Raw genomic sequence first — 26888 nt, forward strand, 5'->3', positions numbered from 1 at the left:
GCTATATTTTGCCACCATTTCTATTATCAATGTGAAAGCCTTTGCTGGAATGAAAATTATGTTCATTCTTTGAACCGAAATTAACTCATCAGTCTGAGAGGCCTTAGAGCAAGATATTTATAGACTCAAGGTCCTTTTTCTTTCACAATGCAACCTTAAAAACATCAGACAGGAAGAAAGAGATTTTGCATTGATTTTGATTGTTTAATACGCAAGAGTGAAAAAGTGTAAAATCACAAAGCTTATACCACCACAAAAATGCAGTTTCATTGCAAATGACCAAAACACAAGCTGCCTGCAAAGTTTCACACAGCTGACATCAAACAACCCAGTTTCAACATTCTTACCGTCTTTTTTAAACACCTGCTATTCACAAACATCGCTCAATACAGAGTTCTAGGTCTCTTGCACATCTTTCTTTATATTCTATGTTATATTTGCTTTCTAGACCAGCGGTTTACACATTTGGAAAACAGTGCCCCACTTCTGATCTATATCAGCATATAAATACATAGGTTTTACCCCCCGTATTACTAATTATAATTTAAAAGCATTTTGTTTAATCCAAACTCAGCAGTAAAGTTCTTATTTGTATTTAATGAAAAGCACAACTTATATGAGTAAGCTTCAGAAGTGCATGCTGACCGAGGTTATATCACCAGTCCTTTCAGCCACAGGTTACAATACTTATGCAGAAAGCGATCATACAGGGTGAGTTAGTACGTCAGACAGTAGGTTATATTTGCTCTTACTAGTAATGCATGTACGTACGGCCTGATTCTGCAAATGCAACCATTAGGCCTGCAGGCTGTGATTGTCCACCTAAGTACCTTTTGTTGCCTGAAGGTAGTATTATCCAAAAGCTATTATTATGTCAAAATGTCTCAAGTTAATGACAACTAAATGGAAAATGGGCTGCTTACACAAATAATTTTAAAACTTAAAGCTTTTTTACATGAGATACCTTTGTTTTCACAGCCTGAAAGTATTCATGCAAAGAAACTGTGCATATCTTTAAATGTTATGCTAAAGTACATTTCCAGTTCCCTACAATAAACTAACTTTCTAACAGTTGATGAAAATCCTGATCTTAAATAGAACTAAAGAAAGTACACAGAAGAAATTTTTCCCTCCAGACAATTTAAGTAGAAATGGATCTTGGTATAACCTACTACATCTGACAGTGATGTGTAAAGGAATTTTTAAAGAGCTGTTGTTGCCTCAGTGGAAACAATGCTGATTTTTTTTTTTTTTTTCCTCCTTCAATACAAAAGCCATCTACACTTCATGATTGCTCCTTACTGGTTTATTGCTTCATCTGACATTATAATCCTCTGAGCAGCTGAAGATAAACGTAACAGAGTGTTGGTATAGTTGTTCCTAAGGAGCATGGGTGTTAAAGATTCCAGAAGGTATCAATAAATGGGTTTGATCTTGTAAGCTTTTTGTTGGTTACAAAATATCTTTTCTGCAGATATTCTTACCTCTGTTTTACAGAGAATGATTAAGTTTCATTTTAGAATAGAACTTCAAGAAAACTAGCACAGATTAATTTTTTTTCCACTGTGCCGCTTATTGCAGAGCTGACTTCTTCCTTTATGCAGTTTTTTAATACCTGAAGTACAGAATCTGATTGCTTGCGGTTAGACATGTAGCTGGAAGATTCTGGCTTATACACAATTATTAAAATAAACACAGAGATGTTACCGTCTTTAAAATCATATGGTCAGCTGAGGAAACAAAAGTATATTTTAAGTGTTAAAATTAACAACACCCTATTTATAAATGGAAGCACAAGATCTTTTTAGCATGTATGAATAATTTTGAAAAAATATTGTCCATTACACAGTGAACAGTATAAATAAGCTTAGCATACATGCCTTTAGTGCTTCTACACAACGCAGTTTCCTATTCATTTTCCAGCTGTTGGTTACACTTCCTATTTCAACACGTGATTTCATAGTATATGATCAAAAAACATCCAATCTTGATCTACGCTGATACTCACACTTATACAAAATGAGGAAAACATAGAAAATTTTGCAGTGCAGACAAATCTCATGAGTTTATCTTTGGAACATTAATAGTTTTGTACAGTTTTAAACTTAGTAACTAAGGCACACAACAATTAAACTGTCCCATATCTGAAACAGCATGATATGTCAGTCAGCATGGAGCTTCTCTTTAGCTTTGCATTTACATTTAATATTATAAAGTAGCAGTCAGTTTTGAAAAATCTAGCTTCTGTTAATACTAAGGAATCTGAAAAGTGACTAGCCATGCCAGACTACAATAGTTTAACTGGATTCTAATCTGGATTAGTATACACAAAACTATGCTTACATAACCACAGGAAAAAATTCTGAGTCAGAGACCCCCGGATTGGCACAACAGAGCTATCCGGATACAGGTGTGTTTCTACTCTGCAGAGGTGTGAGAGTGAGTCAGTGAATGTGTGCGTGTGTGTGTGTGCACGTAAAAATAGCAGCTTCTCATTTGTCTATCTTATTTCTCCTATGTGTCCGGTATGGTATCTTCTTACTCCAGTGACAAAAATATTTTGGCTGCTATTTTTGCTTCTCCTAGCACTGCACAGTTTAGTACAGTTACTGGTACTGGCTTCTGATCTGGACTTTGAAGTCACTGAATTATAATTTTAAAGTTAAATTATGTCCTTCATTTAACCAATGTGCAATCCACATGAAATTAGCTTATTTTCAAATTATTTAAGTAGAAACCAACTTTGGCCTGAGGCAAATGTTACAACCAGAAAAAAAGAAGGGGAAAAAAAAAAAAGGAAAATTCAAATCTCAGGTTGGGTTTGAAGGCCTAGTAATTGAAACGGGCATCTTCTCATTTGTAAACAAAAAATGATTATCTGGAAATGACTTGACACACAGTGATCATAAGTGTCATCAATGCCATTTTTTACAAGCTTTCTTCAAAATAGAACACATATTAGCTAATTTCACTGTGTTAAGAAATTAGGCATTATATAATAATGTTTGACACTTCACACTTAACCTTTAGCAATACTTAGTATCAAAGTAACCCATATACTGCAAAATAAGTTGATGTTATTAACATACGTAGCCACTGAAGCTGTAAAGAGTTCTCCTTACTTCAGTGGAAACAATATCCAGACTATTTTTAAAGTTTGCTTCCTTTTGAAAGTTATTAAATGTACTACTGTCTAACAATAAAAAACACTATTTCTCATTATGAATGCTGTGAGACATTTTTGCTTCAGTGTTACCTCTTTTTTTTTTGCACTGCATTCCAGCTATACCAATAATATAATTTTTGTCAATTCTTTCTATGCTTAGTTTGAGTCTACAGAATTGTATTTATTTTTTATAGCTGTAATAACTGTATCTTAAAATATTTTCATTAGGTATTGCATATAAATACGGAGAAATTGAACTGAAAATCAGCTACCTACCACTCTTGTTAGTCTTATATTCTATTTGTGGTTAGTAGCTTGAGATTTAAACAGAATTGCTGAATGTTTTAGCAACCAAGTACAATACAGTATTTTTAAAAAAATAGAAAAGTCCTATTCAACCACACACTTACTAATTGACCTGCTATACAACAAACAAAAAATACAATCCTTTGAATTCCCCAGTAGCAAAATCCTGTCTCTATGGGTGGAAAAATCTGAAATAATTGGACACAGGTCTCTGAGGAAAAACATACTAATAGCACGATTTCTCCCAAAAATAAAATTTCCAATAAAGTAAAGTGTGCTGAATAGGTAGAGGCTTAGATTCAATACTTCTCAGTCCACTATTAATAATCTAAATAGTGTGAGTGTTTCACCATCCCTTTTTTCCTTTTTTTTTTTTTAAAAAAAAAAAGGATAATAAAAAATTTGTATAATCAAATTACTAAGTAGACTTCATTAAAGCGTCCTTTCAGAACCACTGTCCATCATTATCATCATCATCTTCCTCCTCATGGTCCAGATAGAGAAGAGCGACTTTCTTTTCATCAGAAATAACTGATCTTTGGTCTACCATTCTTTGCAACTGTACAGTTTGATCAAAAAATGACTTTTGCACTACCTCTTCACCATGATCTTGAGAAAAACTGGAGAGAACATAGCCTCTTCTATTTTCATTTTCTACAATCTGGTCACTTTCAACCACAATCTGTGATTGATTAGCAGAATGGTCTTGCTTATTGGACATGAGCATTGTTGCTTGCTGTTCTCCACTTTTTACTGTGGATATTCCACCCATCTTTGAAACATCCATTTGAAAAGTAAAAGATGTTTCCTTGGATCCTACTTTAATATGCTTTACAGACCTGCTGCTCTCAGATGATTCTTCTGTTTGTGAAAGATCTTCTAGTGTTTCAGAAATAGGTCTTGTAAAGATTATTTGCTCGGTATGAGTTTCTACAGGACTTATTTTAACGTGTCTGAAAGATCTATTGATATCTGAGCTTCCTTCATTCTCTGAAAGATGTCCTCCTTTATTAATGAGCTCTGGAGTTTCAGAAAGGGAGCCTTGATACGTGATTTGTTCAGTGGTTTTAACTTCCACTTGACCTAGTCTAACATGCTTTATTGAGCCTTCTGAAAGAGTCTGGTCTTCCAGTTCACTGATTTCTGTGTGCTCAGAGACAGGCCCCTGGTAGATGATTTTTTCAGTTGTCATAAACTCTTGGGGACCCAACTGAATGTGTCGGACTGAACTTTCTGTCTGTGAAAAGTCTCTAGTGTCACTGACCTCCACTTTACCAGAGACTGGTCCTTCAAAGATAACTTGTTCAGTATGAATCTCTTTTGGACCTAATCTAAAGTGCTTTACTGATCTGCTGACATCCACAGACCCTTCTGTCTGAGAAAGGTTACCTGAGCTATTGAGCTCCAGAGAGTCTGAAACAGGCCCTTCAAAAGAGACTTCTTCAGTTACTTGCCTTGATCCTACTGTGACATGTCTTGTGGACCTATTGAAGTCAGTTGAAAACTTCTGGGAAAGATTTCCAGAATCAATCTCTTCTACGGTGGTAGTAATAGGGCCTGTATAAATTACTTCTTCTGTGGTTTGGATTTCTTTAGGACCCAGTTTAAAATGCTTCACAGATCGGCTAAACTCTGACGATCCTTCCGTCTGAACAAGATCTTCTGTAGCACTGAGCTCCAGTGTGTCAGAACCAGGACCTTCATATATGATCTGCTCAAATCTCTGAACTTCTGATGGACCAACCTTAATACGCCTTACGGATTTGATCTCATCAGTTGATTGTGGTGAGTGAGAGACTTCTCCAAAATCTGCAGTTTCCAAAACTGAACCATCATAAATAACTTTTTCACTGGTATGATACGCTGCGCCACCACTCCTCCTTATTGTGGATGAGTTATAGATTTCTTGATCAGCCAAAGGAGTGTACTTATCACTGCGGGAAGAAACATCTATTTCTATATTGCTTTTACCATCAACAGCTCTCTCCAATCTCTCTTTTTTCAGAGAGTGTGATGTTGTCTTCTCCTTCTCACTTGCAATTACTTCACCAAGCTGAGCTACATCAAATTCATCAGTATTAAGGGTCTGTGACAGATTGACTTCAGCAACAATTGTCACCAAGCCACCCTCCTCCGTTTGATCAACTTTTTTGATATCAAATTCTAAGCTACTAGAGTCAGCTTGATTTTCTTTTGTTAATGCAGACAGCTCCTCTTTCACGCTTTCTGGGAGACTGCCCTCCAACTGCTCCAAAGCTTCCTTCAATTGATGTTTAGGGTCCTTCGTTTCCTTTGATAAAAGCCCTTTAATTGAAGTCTGAAATTCATGGGGTATTTTAATTTCTTTTTCAATAACAATGGATTCAACATGGGATGTTTCAGCTTCAGGATTCTCTTTTAAAATATGTGCACTTGCTTCCTCCCCTACCACTTGATACGTTTCTTCTGGAGAGCTTACACCTTCATCTCTCTTACTTTGTGTGCCTTGCAAAAATTCATCTTGCCAAGAATATTTAATAGTTGATTCTTCTTCTATATGAATTTGCCCATATACTGAGTCATCATCTTTTTCATTAATAATAGGATGCTCATCAGGAACAGATACAAAATATTTTTGTTCAATAGGTGAGTCATCTTCCTCAGTTACTTCTTCCACATGAGTGAAACTCTCATGGCGTTGCTTCTTCTTTTTAACATCTTCATATGTGAACGTTATGTTTTGTTCCTCTTCATCACCGTAACGCCTCTCTCTCTCAGGGAACGTATCTTCCACTTCTTCTACTTCAAAAGGTGTTGAAAAATCGGTCCTTTCATCAGTGGCATAATCTAGTGGCTCCTCTACAATCTCAACATTAACAGACACGTTCTTTCTGCCCTCTTTTCCTTTCAGGCCATGATGTACTATGTCTTCTATCTCTTCTTTGGAAAGAGCTCCCTCAACACCTCCTCGAACCACTTTTCTAACATCCTGCTTTGATAGACCTCCTAGGTCAGCTTCATCAGAAATATCTATGTTTTCTTGAACTTGAGATTGCACTGTGATCTCAGTCTTTATTTTCCCATCATCTGGTTGTTCTTTCTTATTAAAATAGGTCACTTTTGTGTCTGTTGATATTTGTGAACTAGAAGACTGTGTAAAACTTTTAAGAATGTCAGCAACAATGTTCTCTGCTATGTTTTCAGTTGACAGAGTTCCCGTTTTATGACTTCTGTCACTAATTCTCTCTTCATCTTTCAGGTTGGATTCTGCTTCTGAAATACTCACTTTGTGAATTTCAGCAGGCTTAGTTACATGGTCATCTGTTTCTCTTCCCATGGAAGTTTTAAAACCTTGTAACCTTATTTCTTTATTTTTCTGAAATTCTTTGTCAGAAGCAGGCATTTCAAGACTGATAGGTATCTCAATGACTTCTTTGCCTCTTGATTCCAAGGTCACACCTGTATCTTTTTTGGTTGATTCACTTTTCAAAGTTCTTGCATTAGAAATATCACTCCCTGTTAACTTCTGATTAAAGACTTCCTGCCGGATATACTTTTTCTCCTCAGTCTTCCTTCCAAAATCAACACTTCTTTCTTCTGTTAAAGGTTTCTCATCCATTTTCTTTTTCTCCTCCGTTGTTTGTTTCTCTAGTTTATCTTTTGGCAGAGATTTTTTCTCTTCAGTTGGTTTGCTGCCTCCTCTTTTTTCTTTTATTGTGGTCTGAGTTTCAGTTATGGTTTCTTCATATTTAGATGGTTTGAAATTGGTATGCAGCTCGTAAGTTGGAAACCTAGTGAAGCTTGGTTTTGTTCTTATATTTTCAGAAATCCCTGGCTTCGCATCAGTCTTGTGATCCTTGTCTGATCTTTCAGCATGTGCTGCTTCTCTTGAAAAAGATACTGAGGATGAAGTTGTAACTTCCGTTTTCTTTCTTTCTGGAATTGTCTTTTGCTGCATTTCAGTATTTTTCCAGCTACTGTGGGCTGGAGTAAATGTTCTTAATTCTTTGTGGTCTGTCACAATCCTTTCATCCTTTGTAACAGTCGTCGAAGGGTGATATATTGAACCAAGTACATCTCTTCCAAAAGCTCTCCCACCAGCTGTTGTCTGTGATCCAGTACGAGTTGATTGAGCTGAGTAACGTGCAGAACTGCTAGTATTTGTCACCGGCATTCTATGTCTTGTATCAGTGATCCTGATAGCTGGTGAAGCTTTATTTCTATTTCTTTCTTGATAAGTAGAGTAAATATCAGTATAGTTATATGAAGTGTTTATAAAATCTGCAAAGAGAACACAGTGACCAAACATGAAAATAATGGCTTGTGTCTAAAATAATATAAAATAGAGGGCATGAACTATGAAATTTTATACTAAATTTTTGAAAGAAATAATAGCTTCATTTTTAGCGCAGCTTTGTAAAGGCATTCCTGTAGGTTTTGTGTGATAATTAAGTCTATGCATAAATTATATTAAAACTGAAAGCAAAGCTTTTTGCTAAGTTGCAAGTTCTTGCTAATTTTACCTGATGTAAGCTACTGGGTATTATGGCATTTACTTAAGAATTACACCCTTTGTATTTATATTAATGTTCATTTACATTTACAATTTCTTATTACATAATGTATGCTAATATCCTAGACTTGATTTTTTGCTTCATTAGTCATAGTGGCTTGAAGTTTCTCAGTTCCTATTCAGAATTAATGGCATACCTGCCACCACATACTGGAAATTGAAAAAACAAATACAATCCTTCATAGCCACAAAATATAACAAGGTACAACAAGGGAGAGAAATAAAAGAACCTTTTAGGCTATATCTATACAATTTAATAAAATGGACGAGGAATCATTGTCTGGCTCTAAGACCAGCCAGCACTGCACAACTCAAATTTTATACTTCTAAAAAGCTAGTCACATCTCCTCTGACTTTTGGGAGTGCTTCCTGGTCTGTGCGAACCACTGAATATGCCTAAGCATTGCCTGCAAAAGCACTGGCTACTTCAGATCAAAACTGTGCCAGGGACAATGCTAACAATTTAACAGCACAGGCAATTTTACGTGAGTGTTTCAGCCCAGGCCCTAGTCTGTTAACTTACTACTACAGACATAGCCTTCAACTCTCTTCTGGGACTACTGTCTATGATAGTCTGATTATTTTAAGACCGCACATTGTTAACGTCAGGAGTATTATCGAGACTAATTCTGTTATTAGTAACAACGGCCATAGCAGTCAAATCAAGGGTCTGTCTTATCTAGTATCCTGTTTACAGTGACCAACAGTAGATACATAGGGAAGAGTATAAGAACAGGGCAAGTAAATTGCGATACTTCCCTGGTATACTCTCACAGCCTCCAGAGATTTGCAGCTCCTAAGATAGAAATGGTATCTTTATGTTTAGTAAGTCTTTGATTTTTCTTTCATTACTCTGCTAAAATTTCTCTTTAAACCCATGTAAACATTTTAACACTCACAATGCCTTGTGATGATGAATTCCATGGTTTTAACTATGTTTTGTTAAATACCTCTTGCTTTATACTTCAAAACTCTCATAAGAGCTATGGGCATCCAAAAGTTCTTGTACTATTAACAGCTACGAAACATCACTCCCTACTCTACCTTCTCCACTTGAGTCATGATTTTATAAATTATCTCATATAGAATAGCACTATATTGATTTAAAATATTAACACTCAAAAACTATTCACTTTGCAATACACTTGTACAAGTATGCTTCAGGAATACTGTAACACAATAGCTTCCAGTTATATTTAATTTCATTCAGCATTCATTTTCTAACATTCATATTTTACCTTGAGGCAATTTTCCTGCATGCTGCTCTCTCCATGTAATAATCCACTGGTTGCTCTCCCCTTCTAACAAAGCTCTGCAAAACACAAAAAGGCATTCCGTTAAAATATTGGGAAGAATAATCACAATACTTAACATTTATAAGTCTTATAAATGGAAACAATTATCCTGCAGTTGGGTCAGATCCTGAGTGTTTTTCATACTCCATATTTTTATTACTGGGAAAGAGAAATCCTTAGCATCTTCCAGACTCTTAATTTGCAGAGTCCAGTTCTTGAGAACAATATAATAATCTTAACAGTATGTGACAGCAGCAGACAATACAGTTTTAGATCAAATCTTCCACATAAGTCAATAAACTGCTTTCTGACATGGACAAAATCCACTGATTTCCACTATGGAATCACACAAGCTAGCAATTTTTTTCCAAAATGGTGAAATTAGAGTTAGGAGAAAACAAAGCCAAACAAAACAGATATTCAGTAAAGCTTTCTGAGAGAAACACATGGAGATGTTTTATAAAGAAAAGGCAAAAATGAAAAAATATTTGCAAGCAAAGAGTCAGCAGCTTTCCTGCTGGTAATACAGTACTAAAGGTGTTGTTGCAGTATATGAGGGAACTGTTACACCCAAGATTTCTAAGTTCTATCCTTTTCAAATGAAAATTGAAGGAAGGAATTACTTCTGCTGTCAAACACTGGCTAGTGCTGGAGGAAACAATTTACAGTATTAAAATAACTATTCTTAACTTCCTATTCAATCCAAAAATCAATACAACATATTTTACAACAAAGGACTAGGAAAATTCTTTGTGACAGAAACTGCTTGGTTTCTTTTAAGGACATCTCTGTTTGTCCCCCAGCCTTCCAGTCATTTTTTTTTTTTTTTTTGCAGTGACTCTCCAATAGCTTCTGTAGTTCCAGGAAGCCACCACTTCCACAGGATTACTGTGGTCAAGGCTTCCTCTTGTTGACCAACCAAGACATCATGTTAGCTCAGCAGCAATTGATCGGAAATGGACAGGACACCAATTTGGTCACCTTTACTTTATGAAAATTATATCACCACAAGCAAATAGCAGAAGCAGGCAGCAACTGCTGATGATCCGCTTCATAATTTTGTCTACTGACTATTCTTGGATGCTGACGCACAGAATGGAGACTCTGAGTTGCCTCTTCTATGCTGGTGACACACATTAGCTGTTCTTGGAGACATTATACCCAGCTGATTACTTGATAACACTAGCCATCTTTCCTTTATGCCAAAACTTTGTTCCCTATACAGCATGCACGTACAAGGACCACACTCCCTCAATACCCATCTGACAGCAGCCACAGGCTCATTCTATTCCTGCAAAAGGCTACTACCCTACATTTTCTCCTTTTTACAGTGGTGGAAAATACTCCAGAGGTACATTTCCAACAAAGATTAGCACAACTGAGGGGCGAAACATTTTCAGGAGTAATTCCTCTGCATTAAGAATATTCAAACAGGCACACAGCATACTTTTGTCCTCTTGAGGGGGAAGAGGACAAAATACATCTTCTAGAATTACCCAACTGCTCTAAAGAAATAAAACAAAATTGTTGGCTTCTTCCACATACCGAATACAAAAAGTAGATACTAGGGTGATCTTTTTCAGTCCTAGAAGTTTTAGAGATGATTATCCAGTAAGACTGGGTCTCAGAATTCCTGATAAATTATCTGGTAATCTTTGCACGCTTTCCTTCCCTCCTCCTGTCTAAATGCCTGTACTGTCTGACATAAAATATGTACAAACGTTTTTTAAAAAAAAAAAAAAAAAGAAAAAAAGCAGTTTGTTCTTTTTCCACTTTTGCAGGGCCAGAAGCTATGTTACCCAAAAGAAAAAAAAAGCACTCAACTGCAGCATTCTGGGGCAACAGCCAACAGCCTAAAAATTCTATGGCAGGTTCTTTCCGTATGCAACTGAATGCTATAATCAGTACAGTAAGTTCGGTGTTTTTATATTCGCTTCTAGTGAGATAACCGTTTCATCATTTCCGGTTTTGGAAATGCCAGATGTTTTGCGCTGATAATATACAGCTGCAACATGAAAGTTGTCAAGAGTAAGGCTGGAGGATTATGATAGCCAAGGCTTCTGACTCCATAGGGGGTAGTTGAAAGCAATTTAGGATTGTGATATACACATATTTGCTGGGCATTTCTGTCAAAATTAAAAAAGCAGGCATTTTAAGTGTCATCTGTAGATTTCACAATTCACCTGACTGATCACTTTGGACATTTTATGCTGCTTTTGGTTTCTAACTGCCTCTAGATTCAGGAGAACAATGCTACATTAGCAAAATATTATTAGTAAGGTTTTCTTTGCAAACATGGATTTGCCTAAATTCAGAAGAAAAACCAGATTAGAATTACCTAACATATTTACAGGTCACTTTCCCCCTTAAAACAGGCTTAGATGGACACCTTTATTTCTCTTTTGTTAATCAAATTCAATCCTAGGATAACCTTTATTAGGTAAAAAAAAAAAGTAAAAGCAATTTATCTTCCTCTGTGTTAAGAGGAATTAGGAATTTATAGGAATTAGATCACTTCAACACATAGAGAGAGAATGTTTCCAAGACCAAATATCTGATCTGATGAAGCTAGTGAGTGCCAAACAAATTGTTCTGATAGACGCAAACTAGAGAAGCTGGTGGTGATGTTGCAGGAACATATCAAGGAGCTGGCAATGAGAGTGTTAACCATGACGAAGGAAACTAGGAATGTGGGTAGTTTGACTAAGGATTTCTGGCTGCTGTTAAAACAACAGTTGCCCAGTTGCTGCAGCAACGTATGAAGTCACTAAAAATAAGTTCCAAGAGGTAACTGTATATGGCAAAGGACAACAGCACACAGAAAAGCTGGATCTGAAATATTACTACTGAAAATACATTGTATTTGAAAATACAATGCTTCATGAAACTTCTATAAAATCGGACAGTGAGTCGGTGTTTTACTGTACACAGTTCATAATGCGTACTTCCTCAAGGATATCAGGAGAACAAGAAAATGTTAAAACTGACTTTGGGTTAATAAACTAGCATGAGAAACTGTAGTGTAATGCACTGAGCACTGGACTGGATGCCAGCAAACTCAGGTTATGTTCCTCAGCTTGACTATACCTTCAGTTTATGCAATTCATTTTGCTTGTCTGTTGCTTTGTATCCTTCCCTAATATAACCATTTCAACCATAAGGTCTTCGTGGTGAGGACTGCTTTTAAACCTAATTTAAACTGCCTGAAGAATAGGGTGTTAATCTCAACTATACGAACTCTTTAAGCATTCACAGTAATAACAAAAAACATTCCTCCAAGCAGCACTCTTTAAAAAAATAACCATACCAGCTACTTCCTGGAAATCAGATCCCAATACTTCGTTTAAGTGTTGCCAGAAAATATTCCAACTGCACCTTTAACTCATCTCATTATTAATGTCATTTATCTAAAGTTAGCAGTGACATGTTAGCCAGCCCGGAGCCCCACAGTGTGCTGGATGACAACAGAAATAACTAGTCCATGAAAGCAGGTGGATGAGATAACTTATCTCTCCCCACCCCAACCAGTTTAACAAAAATAAAAGAATGCAGTGCAAATGTTATCATCGTCATTCACAACAGCAATAACTTTATTTCAACTACAGAAACCCAAAATCTCAGACAGGGGCAGTTAGCCAGCAGGCCATTAAAAAATCCTCCTCTCTATATGGGTATTTGGGAAGAGTTATAAAAAAAAAACCTCTCCAGGAAGTGGAATGGAGGAAGCATTTTTAGGGCTAAAGGCCACTCCACATCTTTTTTCCATCACAGGATGGGAGGACAAGGACTGCGTGAAGAACAGCAGATAACTGCATGTTAAATTCCCTGGGTGTGGAAAACTCAGAATGTTCTCAAAAGAAAACAAATACAGGAATAGGATACATTGGAAGGTACAAGTTGTGAACAGCAAATAATGAAACTGACTGAGAAAGCTGCGGTGAGTAGCTGAGGATGGTTTAATGCTGGTGATGATTTCTTGAAGAAGGCATGGAAAGGGTCAGAAGAAGCATTGATGGAGGAAAGCAACCAAAGGAGGTTTGGAAAACATGCCTGACAAGCATATTGAGAGATTATAACAATGACCATGACAAAAAAAGAAAAAAGGGGAAAAAAAGAAAAAAAAAAAAAGAAATAAATGCTTTGTAGCTTCTGCTGCTTCAAAAAGCACGGTGGTAACCTAGAACAGAACATATGCATGACACTAGGATTTCACAGTAAAATATTTTACCCTTCAACAGCAAACATATTTTAGAGAGGGCAGAAAAACAACTTATGGCACAGGCTCTGGGCAGCCTCTGCTATTTGAAGAAAAGAAGCTTCTGATAGCTGAGGAGAAAGGCTTGATAGTAATTGTGATCCTAGGCAGATTTTCTATCTCCTTTTAAAATTAAGAGTCTTACACAGTGAATAATTCACCACTTCTGTCTGGAAATAAAACTTAAGCATAGTCTAAGTAGCTGTGGTTTTGCAGGGTTCCAAGAATATAGAACAAAACTGCAAGACACTGATAAATATTTACTTCAACACCGGTGAAAAACGATTGGGAATGAAAATTCTCATGAGGTATAACTTCCTAAAGCCACATAAGACATATAGTTCACTTCCTGAGCGAGCCTCCGCTCCCAGAGTGGGAAGGGTAAGCAGAATCAGAAAGGAAGTACGCTTGGTCCTTGGGGAAGGGTGTTCCTTGCAACAGTCATCCTTCTTGCCAGTCTAGGAGCAGTGTTGACTAATGGAAAGAACTGGCTTTAAAAAAGGACCTGTAGGAGTTGAAAAACAAAGAGAAAATACAGGGTGGGAGGTACAAAGAAAGCTCCAAGAAGTAGACCAGATACCACACCCTTAACCTGTAATGCCAGGAGGAGACTAGGTGGCTTCACGTGCTCTGGTTATCATAGATAAAAAGACCTGGGAGAGGAACAGGATTTGAAGAAGTACATAGATGAAAAGTCCAGAATTCTTTTACTAAACAGCTTATTAACTGGATCCATACTGATTCCTTCCCACAGCAGTGTCGATAAAGGCACAGAGCAGGGAAGGCATTATTTTCTTAAGCAAAGCGCAAACAAGAAGAAAAGAGGAATAGGTAAAACCACATAAATGTAAAAACATAAATCAAAACAATCCCTCTTCAGCAGCATTGGATAGACTGTTTTCTGATCCCAAGCAAGGCCCATTTCTCTGTTTTCATCTGTAGATCTTTTTGTAGGTCATTTATCCCCTGAAGTCTGCCTTGCCAAGGCAATCGGTGATACAAGTTGCATTCACTAGTATCAGACGAAGAAACCCAACAGGCTTAGGAGGCTTCTTAACTGGACAACACACAAATGCTGCAGGTGATGCTGAATTGTTCTCCTTTCATTAATGACAGCAGGGAATCCTTAGACAAACCAATAATGCTGATATAATCAGTGATATGGCCCCTGGAGAAGTTCCAGAATTTAATGGGCTTACAAGGTTTTACAGAGCAGAAGAACTGATGGTTCACTTATTAACTGCGTCCAAACAGCTAAATATCTGGGCATTAGCATTCCTACTTCTGGATGAATACTAATCATCGAAACAATTCTGATAATTCTGTTATTGTGAAAGCGCTAATCCCATTTTGCAGATGAATAAACCCAAGGGAGAAAGTGTAAGTGACAACAGTAAAAGTCAACATCAGAGCTAGGATTAAATTTAGAAGAATCATATGTTCTAGCAAAGTTTACAGAATTAACACACAGAAAAGGATCACAACTGGCCACCTTTTCCACAGTTTCTCGTCTACTACTGATGCTCCAGACACTACTGGCTTTCCAAGGATCACAGGGATCCCACTCCACCAACAAACATCCAGGTACTGTGGCTCACCAACTGACTGCGTGTGATTTCACCTCATCCAGAAGCCAGCCTTGGTCTGTACCCCATAGCACACAATATTCAAGGCATCTTGAACAGACTGGTTCTGCTGTTTGGTGGATTACAGACATCATTTGCTCACTAGCCTGTTATCAAGCTGCTCGGAAGTTACTCTTTCAAGCTTCTCATTTTCAGTTATGCAACTACAATTGAATTTCATGTTTATCAGTGGATTTCTTTAATCTACAAGTTTCACCCATAATTCAACTGGTGCCATCTTTATCCAGACTTAGATGCTTACTGGTTCATAGCAACGTTACAGGCTTAGGACACAGTGTTAACGCTTTAAGACACAGAAGCGTATATCACATATAATGGGTAATACCACTGTCTGTTTACACAGGTAGACTATGAACAATGCACACAATATAAACAAGCTAATGACTGAGGCATACTCCTTAAAAAGAATATAAAGAATACAAAAAGGAACAGTGAGCTAAAAACTGGTATTAGGAATCCATTCACTCTATTTAACAAGCCACAATACATACAAGGAGTCTTGATCCGAGACTTTAAAAGTAGCTGTCTGTATTTTAAATGCTGGAGAGAGGATGAACAGGGCTCCCGTATTTATGAAGAGGGGTTTAAGTTATCCTCCAATTCGACAGTTTAACGTGACCACAATTCTTACCTGTAGGTTTCAATTTCAAGGATGAGGCCTGCTTTCACCTGTAGTAGTTCTTGATAGTCCTTCAGGTAGTCTGTGATTGACATGGTCAGGAACTGCTTTTCTTCTTCTAGGGCATCAATTATCCTCTAAACAGAAATAGCGTTTTTTAGTTTTGAACTAACATAAAAATCTGTACACTTGAATGCCTAAAAACTTAAAACTTTTAATCATAAAAAAACAACTGAGAGAACAATAAATCGATATGTTCCATCACTTCAAAAATCGAAACAAATCAGCTCTAGGGCCTCCCCATATACAATCTGAAACACATTGTTACTGATGCAGAGTTTTATGCTAAGATTTTATTTTATGCTTTACTAAACTAGTTAACTATTCAAATAAAACCTGTTTGGATGCCCTGTACAAAAGTTATCAAGTAAACACAGCAAGGAAAATACACTCCTTTATAAAGTGCATTTTGTCATTTTAAGGATGCAGATGCACATGTTTAAATCATACTTGAGATCAGGAATTTTGGTGACTGCTTTGCCATGAGAACCTGCACTATTTCTCTTCATCGGTATTTTGAGTTCCATAGACACGTGGGTCCAAATCAGTTTTTGGATTCTAGCATCTGGAGTTATTCATATTCCCCTGAAGGTGAAAGATGAACCGCCAGCAGTTCCTTCGAGCAAGGTTTTCTACAACATTTGAACACCTGTTTTGTAGTCCACCCAGCTTTGTCCTAACTGCTACTCAGAATATATACAAGGGATTGCTCATTTTCATTGTGATAACTAAATGTAACTTCATACCTTCATAGCTGTGTGTGTGCATAGGAGGGATGCAGTTTATATGACACCGACAAATGACTTGAGAGCAGCAGCACTGATGAGACAGTAGGTAAGGATTGCCCACCTTTCTTTAACAAGTTTTGGAAATGAAGAAAGGGACTGATGAGCAGAAAAATACCAAAGTTCAAAATTATCTAAATTTGAACATACTCCAAAATACTAAACGGACGATTAAATACTGAATAACTGCACACAATAGAAAAAGCAATGAAGACTCATGCAACAGAACATTAAGATTTGATTTAAACCAAGACAACAGACTCTCATGCTCTTGAAAAGAACATTGCAGAAATCACGTGCTTTAATCACTAGTGATACCTCTCATATGAAGGGCAAATTGCCATCTTCCGGAAAATAAGCCCCCCCCCCGATAATTGAAAGATTGAGAGGAGCTTGTTGAGTACAGATGCAGAAGTAAAAGTACCAGTGTTAGCTGTTCAGTTCTTACTGGTTTCCTTGCTATGGATAGAATCTACTAACCCAGATGCAATTCTCCGCAGCCAGAAGATTGATGCTAACCAAAATGCTATAGATTACACTTTGTCCTGGGGGCTGGGAAGACAGAAGTTAAACTTCAGCAAAGGCCTGATTCTGTTTTGCTCACATCACTTTGTACTGTGCAAGGACACTGAACTGTCATTTACAGAGCAAAATCTCATACACATGTACAACACTGAACAGGAATTCATGAGAGCATATTTTAGATTACATCCTAACAAATACTTTGAAATACAAACTGGAAAATCAAGACACTGATAGTCTAGTTTTACAACATTCAAATATATGCAGCAACCCTTCAAGTATCACAGTATGCACAATAGCATAAAAATGAAGATTACAGCAGGGGACTCCCCACACTGGTTAATGCCAGGATGATATGCTAACCAGAAGTAAGGTTTAAGAACTAAGAATATAAAGCGCTTGGCATTTCAAACATTAATGGTTTTGTTGTTTGGGTTTTTTAAGTGAAAGTAAAAAGAAAGCTTTATGAAGGAAGCTGCCTGTATCTTCATATACATGTGGGTATATCTCTCTATATAACATACGTTAATCAATTTCTTCATTTGCAGCTGTTGTTAAATGATTACACTGATGTTTTCTTTGACATGACAAACCTTGCCTACAGTCTTCAGTGTACTTAAAACTCCCTTTTTATGGCACAAGACAAATCATATCTGCATATCTGAAAAAGCACTACCCAACAGCCTCATCCAGACTGCAGTGGAGGTAACATCCTGTATGGTCATGCACAGCAGCAAGCAGAACCACTGACCTTTAGCGGCTCTGAGACAGCAATCCTGTTCAAGAACTGACACAATGGAAAATCCCAAGATGAGAAAGGAAGAAAAGCGCCAGGCCCTCTTTTAAAAGGACAAAGCTATCAAGCAAGAATGGACAGGGTGTTGACAGAACCAGAGAAGTCCACAAAATGAGCATAAGACAAGAAAGACTGGATCTCTATAGGACCAATCCCTAAAGGTGATTAAGAGCTCCGATACAAAACATGAAGTGCATCAGGTGTTTGCTAGCTCCCCAATTAAACATAGAGACTAACCTATACATGTGCATGCATATTAAAAATAGCTTTATAATGCACAGGTCTTGTGCCAGTAAAAGAGGAATCTATAGAGGGAATCTGTATGCTGGACTACAGAGTGCGTGGAGCTCTGAAAGACTGGGGATATTCACACCTATCTTAAGATAGGAACTTCAGTCCCTCACCCCCCAGTTCTGCAGTCTGGGTTTGAAAAGCCACCTAGATTCTATCCACTGGATTTGGAGAGCACTCGGGATCCAAAAGTTTGAGTTAAATACAGTGTCCTAATGATTACCATAAGGGGCTACATAACTCAGCCAGCTGTGTAACAGTTCCAAAGGAATTCATTCCAACAGGAGCAGACATTGTATAGACTGGATGGCAGACAGCCACCCGCTTAGCCCTCCAGTCAGTGATGCTTAAACATAATGCAGAGGACAATTGGTCTTAAGTCCTGTTTCCAAACATGCCAAAAAGTACATAAACCACTTTGTCAGCTTGCAATCTCCTGAACTTTGCCAAACTTACATTTTGCAAAAGGTAACCTCTATCGTTACATCTCTGTTTGCTTCATACAGGACTTTCTTGGAAATATTTGCTTCTCAACCACATCAAACCCACGTCCCCTGCAAACCTCCATGATGTCCTTGCTAGAACCGAGTAACTGAATAGAAGTGATTTTCTCACCCTTCAGATGTTCCTTTTCAGGCAGCAGTGGGAAATTTTAGAAGGGCAGTAGGGGGAAAAGAATTTACTTGGGTTGTCCAAGCTGCACCTAACTCAGGGAATAAAGAGAGGTTTCCAGGCTCCAGCCCTTTCCATCTGGTACTATTTACCGATCCCATAGCTCATTGCGTGGCTCAGCAGGGGAGGAACTGACACTCTGCGCTTAGCTGGCTAGAAACTGGTACACAAAAAATGTACATGACATATTGATATTATACGTTCATTTGACAAGATGTTTTCTTCTTCTCTGGAGCTCACAACACTGATGCAGGAACCAATCCTAAACCCACTGTATTACTGCAAAATTTCTGCCTCTTTTCAAAGCAGCAGGATGAGCCACAGCCTTTTTTACATCCAAAAAAATACAGGGCTTTCTCAAATCACTGAGAGTTTTTGTAAGTATTGTCACAGCACACAGCTAAAATTATGGAAGTAAGAGACCTACTGAGTTCATCCCTTTAGCACCCCGGCCCAGTGAAAATTTTCCAAACAGCGTATGATTTACAGCGTGCCTGGTTCAGCTAAATTATAACTCCAAATACATATTTCTATTTAACATTGCTGAAAGCTTTAGTGAGGATAAGGACACTGCAGGAGGCAAAGATGGACATATAAGGCGACTGCATGATATATGGAAAATATGAATAAATCTAATTGCCATTGCAGCTGCAGTGAACAATAATCACTTGATTTAAATCTGTACACACATAGCATTTCTATGTGGCACTTTACAAATAAGCATGGAATAGATGCTCTTTAAAGAGTAGTCTAAAATCCAAGCTGAACATACTTTCACCAGTAAAAGGAACAATGAGGGAGGGGAAAAAATGCTTTGATCACTGGAACAAACCCTGAAACAGCTGCTTCTACACATTCTATAATTTTTCTTCCTGGATGTGAGCAAAAGGTATTTTATTCCTCAGGTACAGTATACCAGCCACTGGAAAAGGCTTTTCTCATTAGAAACCAAACATTTTAAATACGAGAATGTTCAGAAGTTATAATCCTTATGATATCATTTTCACCAGAACTTAAATATTATCTAGATACACATTTAAAGGTAAGACAGCTCACATGTTTCCAGGTTGGCTATCAAAGAACTTTTTTTTTTTCTTGTTGTAGTACTAAGATTTGAAGGTATTGTTCCTGTAAAATCCAAATCACACCAAATGCTTGTGAGAGTAAAACAGAAGTTCATTATCTCGGTATCTAAATAACAATCCATTTTTGAGTATTGAATCAGAACAATTAAAGGGCATGCATTGATTTTGATTGTCTGACTTCGAAACCGGGTTTCTCTGTCTCCACTTGCTCTCCTGAATAAAATTCTGTAACGTTGCAACCAGATACAGAGACAACACACTGGTACAAAAACACCAAATGCCAAGCTTTAGAAGAAAAACTTGTAGCACAGGTAATGAGCTATACAAAATGCTCTTATAAACAACACCATATTTAAAGGTTTTAAATTTGGGTGATGATGACCGAAGATCAATGAAGTTTTCATTATAAATCCCTAGTGACAAATATAGACTGCAAGGAGGACATATTTTGGAACTGAAAATAACTTTAAGTATTAGTAGGCTTATGTACATTTATATTACACCTTAAAAACAGGGAAAAATTAGGGTTTTTTTCTTCTTTACATTTTCACCTGGCTTTGACTGATGGATAGATTTAATTAATGAGGGATTTATGTATAACATCTTCTAAAGCTTTGGAAATGTTTACATACATGATTGGAAGAATGAACTGTCCTGTCAAAAATGAAAATAAGATTCATTTAAAAGTTAAAAGCCTTTCTGATTACTTCTTACATACCTAATGTGCCTCACTTCACACAGCATCTGCAAACCACGCAACTTGCAAACAATCTAGCACTGTACAAAAACCAGACACACAGCAACAGGTTCCCATCCTTTCCCAACCACCAGCATCTCCGTAATCTACCAGGGCTGTTGGACACAATGTGATCATCAGCACGGGGGGTTCAGACAAACACGGAGCTCCAGCAGAGTGTTAATAAGAGGTCTGACAATGAACAAAAGAAACATTGCCCTCAGGAAATCGATTGATGGTCTGGATGATCTAATACATGCTCTCCACTCCAAATCTGATGAACTGATATTTTGCTGTTCCAGCATTTGCTGATCTCTTCACATGCACAGGGCAATTATATTTTGTTATACCAAATGTTATTCTGACAGCAAGCAAGTTCTCAGCTACAGGTGCTATAACCCTCTGTTTAACACCACCAAACATTCACCTTGAACAGATACCAGTCACCTGCATCGCTGAAGTTTTATTTCAAAAAATTCCCACTCTGCTCACTGCCTGTAGCACAATAACGAGTCTTCCTGCCTTTAAACAACTACTACTGTCCTTAACTACACTGGGGCCGACAAGCTTTTCTCTAGGCTCGGGGTGCACAGGACTGTGTGAAGCACCAAGAAAATTCAGATTGTTTCTCTGATGACAACAGGTCAGCCTCAAGTTTCAGGCTAGAAGGGAAGCTTTGTGTCCCACCACATGCGGACTCGTTCACCTGTGCCCAGGGATTGCTCCATGTCCCATGTGCCCATGCCAACCCGAGCAGGAGCCCTGGCAAGCCCATGTGCCAGCTCCATGCTCTTGGGTACTTGCCGAGGGCAGGTTGGGAAGGGAGCACCTGTCACCAGGAAGATGTCCTCAGGGTCACCATCTCCCTTCTGATCCCCACCCCTCACACACAGCTCTCCCCAAACAGAGCAGTGGGTCTCAGCAGGACTCCCTGCTCCCCCCAGAGAAGGGCTCAGCAGCAACAAGCTCTTGCTGGGTCACCTCCTCTTCCAGCCTGAGGAAACCGTACTGCAAGGAGGCAAAGCGGAGCGAGGAAGCCCCCGGCCCATGCAGAGTCAGAGGGAGCCTTCAGAGGGAACCCCTCCCCGCAGCAGAGGGAGCAAGAGGGATGGAAGCTGGTCTATCGGAGCGGAGTACCAGGGTCAAGGGAAATCGGGCTCACATCTCACGATGCGCCAGAACTAAGGGGGAAAAGCGAGTGGGAAGGCAGAAGGAGATTAAGAAGAGCACCAAAGCAAGCACCGGCACGGCTAGAGTCCCGGCGAAGAGGGCCAGGAGAGGCCCGGGATCAGGGGGACACCGGCCAGGGACCGACCAGCCGCGGCGGGGCACTGCCACCCACCTGGTACTCCTCCACCTCGGCGCCGTGGCGGTCCTGCATGGCGAGCAGCTCCTGCTCCAGCCGCTCCCGCAGCCCGCAGAGCTCCCGGCCCTGGCGGTGCAGGTCCTCCAGGTGCTGGCGGCACTGCCGGCTCTCCTCCCGCAGGAGCTCCAGGTCCTCCCGGCTCCGCTGCGCTTCCTGCTCCTGCAGCATCTGGAGCTGCTCCTGGTAGCGCAGCAGGGTCTCCCGGCAGCTTTGGCTGAGCAGCATCTCGTAGGTCTCCTCCAGCTCCTCCAGGCTCAGCCCGGCCAAGGGGGGCGGCAAGGCAGCCAGGTCCATCCGCAGCTCCCGTATCTCCACCGCCTCCCGCCGCTGCCGCTCCGCCAGGTGCCCGTGCTCGGCCCGCAGCTGCAGCAGCAGCTCCTCCAGGGCGACGCACTCCCCCCGCAGCCGCTCCAGCAGCTGCCGCTGCCCGGCCAGCTCGGGCTCCAGCCGCCGCCGCATCGCCAGCACCTCGGCGCCCAGCAGCTGCAGCTGCTCCAGCTCCCGTCGCAGCCCGTCCCGCTCCAGCTCCGCTTCCAGCTTCGCCTGACTCAGCTCCTCCAGCTGCATCCGCAGCCAGGCCAGCTCCTGCTCGGGCACACGGAGCCCGATCAGCTCCTGCTCCCGCAGCTCCGCCAGCTCCCGCGCCAGAAAGCGGTTCTCCTCCTCCAGCTCCCGCACGCGGGACACGAAGACCCGCAGCCGGGAGTTGAGCTCCTGCAGCTCCCTCTTCTCGTCCCATCCCGCTTCCCAGCGCCGCCACATCTTGCCGGAAATCGGGGTCGGAACCGCCACGGACCCCAGAGCTGCGGGCGCTACGCAGCTGCCGCCCGGCCGCGGGGCTCTGCTCGCCGCTCCCGGCAGGCCCCGCCCTGCCCCGCCAGGCCCCGCCCTGCCAGGCCCCGCCCCGCAGGCCCCGCCCCCGTCCCCGCGCCGCTGCGCTGCGGCGCCCCCTGCCGGGCTCTCGGCGCCTTCTGCCGAGGTGCGCCCGGGGGGGAGCCGAGGGATGGCACGGGGGGGGACGAGGCCCCGCTGAGGGCGCGAAGCCCCGCTCAGGAGCAAAGCCCGGCTCTGGGGGAGAAAACCCGGCTCAGGGGTGAAAACACCGCTCTGGGAGCAAAGCTCTGCTCATGGAGCAAAGCCTGGCTCGGGGTGCAAAGCCCAGCTCAGGGAGGAAAACACCATTCAGATCACAAAGCCCCGCTCAGGAGCAAAGCCCGGCTCGGGGAGGAAAACACCGCTCAGGGAGCAAAGCCCGGCTCTGGGGGCAAAACCTGGCTCAGGAAGGAAAACACCGCTCAGGGAACGAAGTGCGGCTCATGGAGCAAAGCCTGGCTCAGGGAGCAAGGGCCAGCTCAGGGAGGTAAACACCGTTCAGGGAGCAAAGCCCCGGTCAGGAGCAAAGCCCAGTTCTGGGGCTCCCCATCACTGCTCTCACCAAACCCCTTCCGTGACATCCCTGTCCTCCCCTCCCCTGGTGGGGGCTGTACCGGCTAAGGCTCAGCCTGCTTTTCCATCACTGTGCCATGGGAACTCAGTTCCCCAGGAGGTATTTATTCAGTTTGTGATCCATCGGCTGCTGTTACTGTACCGTGGCTGGGCTTAAGTTAAGATAAAGTGTCAAATGCCATTTTAGAATGCCACTTTTAAGTTGAGGAAGCTATGGAAATGCCTCCTATTTTGAGCTTGTGTCACAACTCATAAAATCTTTGTACAACAGAAAAGCGTCCCACCCCCCGGGCTGACTGCACGGCAGACGCACCCGCAGCCAGCGCATCCCCGCGCCCGATTCTCCTCTGCCTTATTTTGCACCATATATGGGCTGGATCCAGAGACATCCTTTCATTGACGGCACTGGAACTGGCTCTGCACGAGCTGCTCAGCAAGGAGGCAGCGAAGCATCACACCCTGTATTATCTACCAAATTAGACAAAAAGACGAGGAGTGACTCATTTCAACCTTTTTCATCTCCCCAGGCATTCTTTCTCTCCCTCTCTCTCTCAGACACACACACACACACACATTTAAATTTCACCCAGTGCTGCAGCACTGGAAGTTTTGCAGAGATTTCCTGCTTCACGCAAGGCAGCACAGCTCCCGCATTTACTCCTCAGGACCACTTCCCACCAAAGGTCATGCAGGGAAAGGACTGGAATTTGGCACAAGCCCCGCAAAGCTGGGATCAGGGCACAGGTGGACCACACCAACCTGCTCTGGGCACTGCACCGCCTTCTCTCTCTGTCCCCCCCTTTCCCAAAGCCTTCAACCTCAGCACCTCCCTGCTGGCAGACAGGCCAAATTTTGGCTGCTGCTTTGCTCTCCGCTGAGTAAGTTTCCTTCTAATCTCAATAAAGCCTCCAGGATTTGAGCCCAACCAACACAGATAAATCATTGGCTTGGGCCTAAAAGTCAGCCAATTTAGCCTTGGCAGATTTGCTCCGTCAGAGGTCACCGAGAAGCTGAGATTTACTAAAGACACTTGCCTTTTCTTTGCTTTGTGGTCAAAATCAAGTCCCTCGCTGACACTCGTAACACCTGCTGTTCTTTTATGAGGGAAACCAGTATGCTTCTGGGAAGAGGTGAGTTCCTGTGGTTTACGAGGCTTTTTCTCCCTCTGATGTCACTGCTATCCTAAAAACCCCAAGTAAAGAGTGCACTGACAACTGGCGTACTGCGCAGAGCCACGCTGCAGTGTTGGCAGGAGTGGGGCGGCTGCTTTAAATGAGCTTTCTGGGGTCCACTGTGGATGTCCTGCCAGATGTCAAGCCAGCAGTTGGTTGTCTTTTCTTGCTGACAATTTGACCAATTTTTTTGCTGCAACTATATTCATAAATTTTTATTATTTCATTGTTGAAAACACAGTAGATACCGAACCTCTGCTTTTATCTCTCTTGAAAAAACGCCATAACCTCTCTCTAGATGTTGGGTAGCTTTCCAGGCTGGGGGATCTACTTCTCCATCAAAGCAGTATGTGCTGATATCTGCTGAACAGCCTGTAGGTAATTCCTGTGTCTGGACCTACAATTGGACAAGGGATTTGTGGTCTGGGACAGGGAATGCCTGAAATAGGCAAAGTTTGGGCAAGCCATTTCTGAAGCAGATCTTGAAGTTTTGTTAATTGGGTTCCCACAGTCAGTAGCCCATTGAGAATCCCCCGACCAATGCAGGTGTGTGGAGACCTGAAATGCAAATGAGTCGTTGGAGTCCTTCTCCCTGAAGACTTTAATGAATTAATTTGCACCTGCAGAAAGAGGGAAAGAAACCTGATGTGCTCTACCGGTGATGAGCAAATGGAAAACATACCAAGGCTTTCACTGACACCGTTGTTTCTTTTTCTTTGCGGAAAGAGGCGTGGTGGAGCCACAACTTTGTGCTGTCTCTGTCATCGCAGATGGCAGCAGGAGATCCTGACAGAAAGTGAAGCAGCAGACCTTTGGCGCAGCTGAGACAAGCGATGGCTCAGAGCATCCCTCTTCCCAAGGTAAATCCCTGGTGCCATGGGCCACGTCATGCCCCTGGGAAGTCATCTGTAACACACAGGCAATATTAGCAAAGGTCTGGGGAAGGGGAGGGCAGGGGGAATTTACAGTCTTCATTGCCACTTCAGCGATAGCAGAGGCAAATTGGGTCTCTGTGGTCTCTTCAGCGCCAGTGAAGGTCTTGTGCTTTTGAGAGGCTCGTTGTCAGCATCCTCCAAAGTGTCACCCTGGTAACTCTTAATCCTGCTCCAGCACAGATTGTTCTGCATGCTCTCTCATCTGCGGAGTTTAAAGGATGAAGCTGTCACCGGGGAAATGTTCTGATTCCAACATCCTTGAGATAGATTGACACAAAGAAAACATAGTTTATTAAAATGGTGCAAGATGTTGTGATGCCTATTTATATGGGAGTTTCAAAACACACGTTTGTTTACAGACGGTTCCTGCAATTAGCTCAGTGTAGAAATATTCCCCCATGGTGGGTGGGGAAGGGGTGTGAAGTGCAGTATTTCCCACCTTCACCTTTTGGCTTTCATGGCTACCCTGCATTTATAATAGAGACAACAAAGCAAACACCAACCATTTACTATTTTCATGAATATCAGATACTTCCCCAATACTGGGGAAAGCTGGACTTCAGCTCTCTGCATCCCCTTTGCTGGGCTCCACAAAGCTTGGAAACCCTCAAAACCCAGCTACAACGTCACCAGGGGAGGGGACGTTTCTCCGGGGGCAGGGACTGGCTTCCAGACCAGGGGGATGCTTTGACGCTCCCACAGTCCCCGCAGTGTCTCCACTGTCCTCGCTGACTTCAGTGGGAGTGTCACAGTTTATGGCTTTCTTCTGCAAGAGGTACCTAGGAAGATCGATTTCCTATATGCCATCCTGCTGTATTTGCACCCCTTTGGATAATCCTTTGCAGATATACAACCTGAAAGTAAGAGTCCATCTGCAGAGGAATTTTGCTGTCCATACATTCCACTGCCCCCAGGAGTAAGCACTGTCCTTCTTTTGACCTTTGGGAGTTAGAAGGATGAGCAGTAACCTGGTTTTCTTTCCAAAAGGCCTTTGAAAGCAGGAGCCTTATTTGACTTGGTACAGAAGTGCCTTTTCTAGAAACATCCTCAAAAATATTTTTTTCAAAGGCGGCTCATGTTCTGATTAAAGTATTTTTGTTTCCTCTATCAGGGTGGGTTTTCTTCTTTTCTGCGAGCGGTTTAACCGCCCTCTGCAGTTTTTTTGAAGAGCACTTGCAGAAGT

At 41.2% G+C, this 26888-nt stretch overlaps 1 protein-coding gene and 1 long non-coding RNA gene across 4 annotated transcripts in view; one reads left to right on the forward strand and one right to left on the reverse strand.

The window, feature by feature from the left end:
• The window catches only part of LOC141748900 (uncharacterized), a 40488-nt gene extending 24630 nt beyond the window's left edge, over positions 1-15858 (forward strand). The window contains exon 3 of the long non-coding RNA XR_012589135.1: positions 13091-15858. This is a non-coding gene — a long non-coding RNA (uncharacterized LOC141748900). The remainder of the gene's footprint in view (positions 1-13090) is intronic.
• On the reverse strand, positions 184-23040 carry SYNM (synemin). 3 transcript variants are annotated; one of them, XM_074601588.1, is made up of 4 exons: positions 22129-23040; positions 15852-15976; positions 9263-9336; positions 184-7732 (listed from the first exon to the last, which is right to left on the reverse strand). In XM_074601588.1, the coding sequence occupies exons 1-4, from the start codon at positions 22912-22914 to the stop codon at positions 3918-3920; spliced, it is 4800 nt and encodes a 1599-aa protein (XP_074457689.1). In that variant the 5' UTR covers positions 22915-23040; the 3' UTR covers positions 184-3917. The 3 variants fall into 3 exon arrangements, with proteins under 3 accessions (XP_074457689.1, XP_074457690.1, XP_074457691.1); XM_074601589.1 differs by lacking the exon at positions 22129-23040 and adding an exon at positions 8784-8820 and having other exon boundaries at positions 15852-15978; XM_074601590.1 differs by lacking the exons at positions 15852-15976; positions 22129-23040 and adding exons at positions 8784-8820; positions 10865-13094.
• Between the last annotated feature and the right edge of the window lie 3848 nt (positions 23041-26888).

This window comes from Larus michahellis, chromosome 9 (genome assembly GCF_964199755.1).
Source record: "Larus michahellis chromosome 9, bLarMic1.1, whole genome shotgun sequence".
Taxonomy (NCBI): domain Eukaryota; kingdom Metazoa; phylum Chordata; class Aves; order Charadriiformes; family Laridae; genus Larus; species Larus michahellis.

What these genes read in the sequence shown, in the direction of transcription:
- SYNM (XM_074601588.1), bottom strand. Translation starts at nt 22,914, where the DNA reads ATGTGGCGGCGCTGGGAAGCGGGATGGGACGAGAAGAGGGAGCTGCAG. An exon ending in CCGAGGTGGAGGAGTACCAG is followed by an intron (nt 15,977 to 22,128) that starts GTGGGTGGCAGT and finishes ATTTCTGTTTAG; the next exon opens with AGGATAATTGATGCCCTAGA. An exon ending in CTTGAAATTGAAACCTACAG is followed by an intron (nt 9,337 to 15,851) that starts GTAAGAATTGTG and finishes TGTGTTTTGCAG; the next exon opens with AGCTTTGTTAGAAGGGGAGA.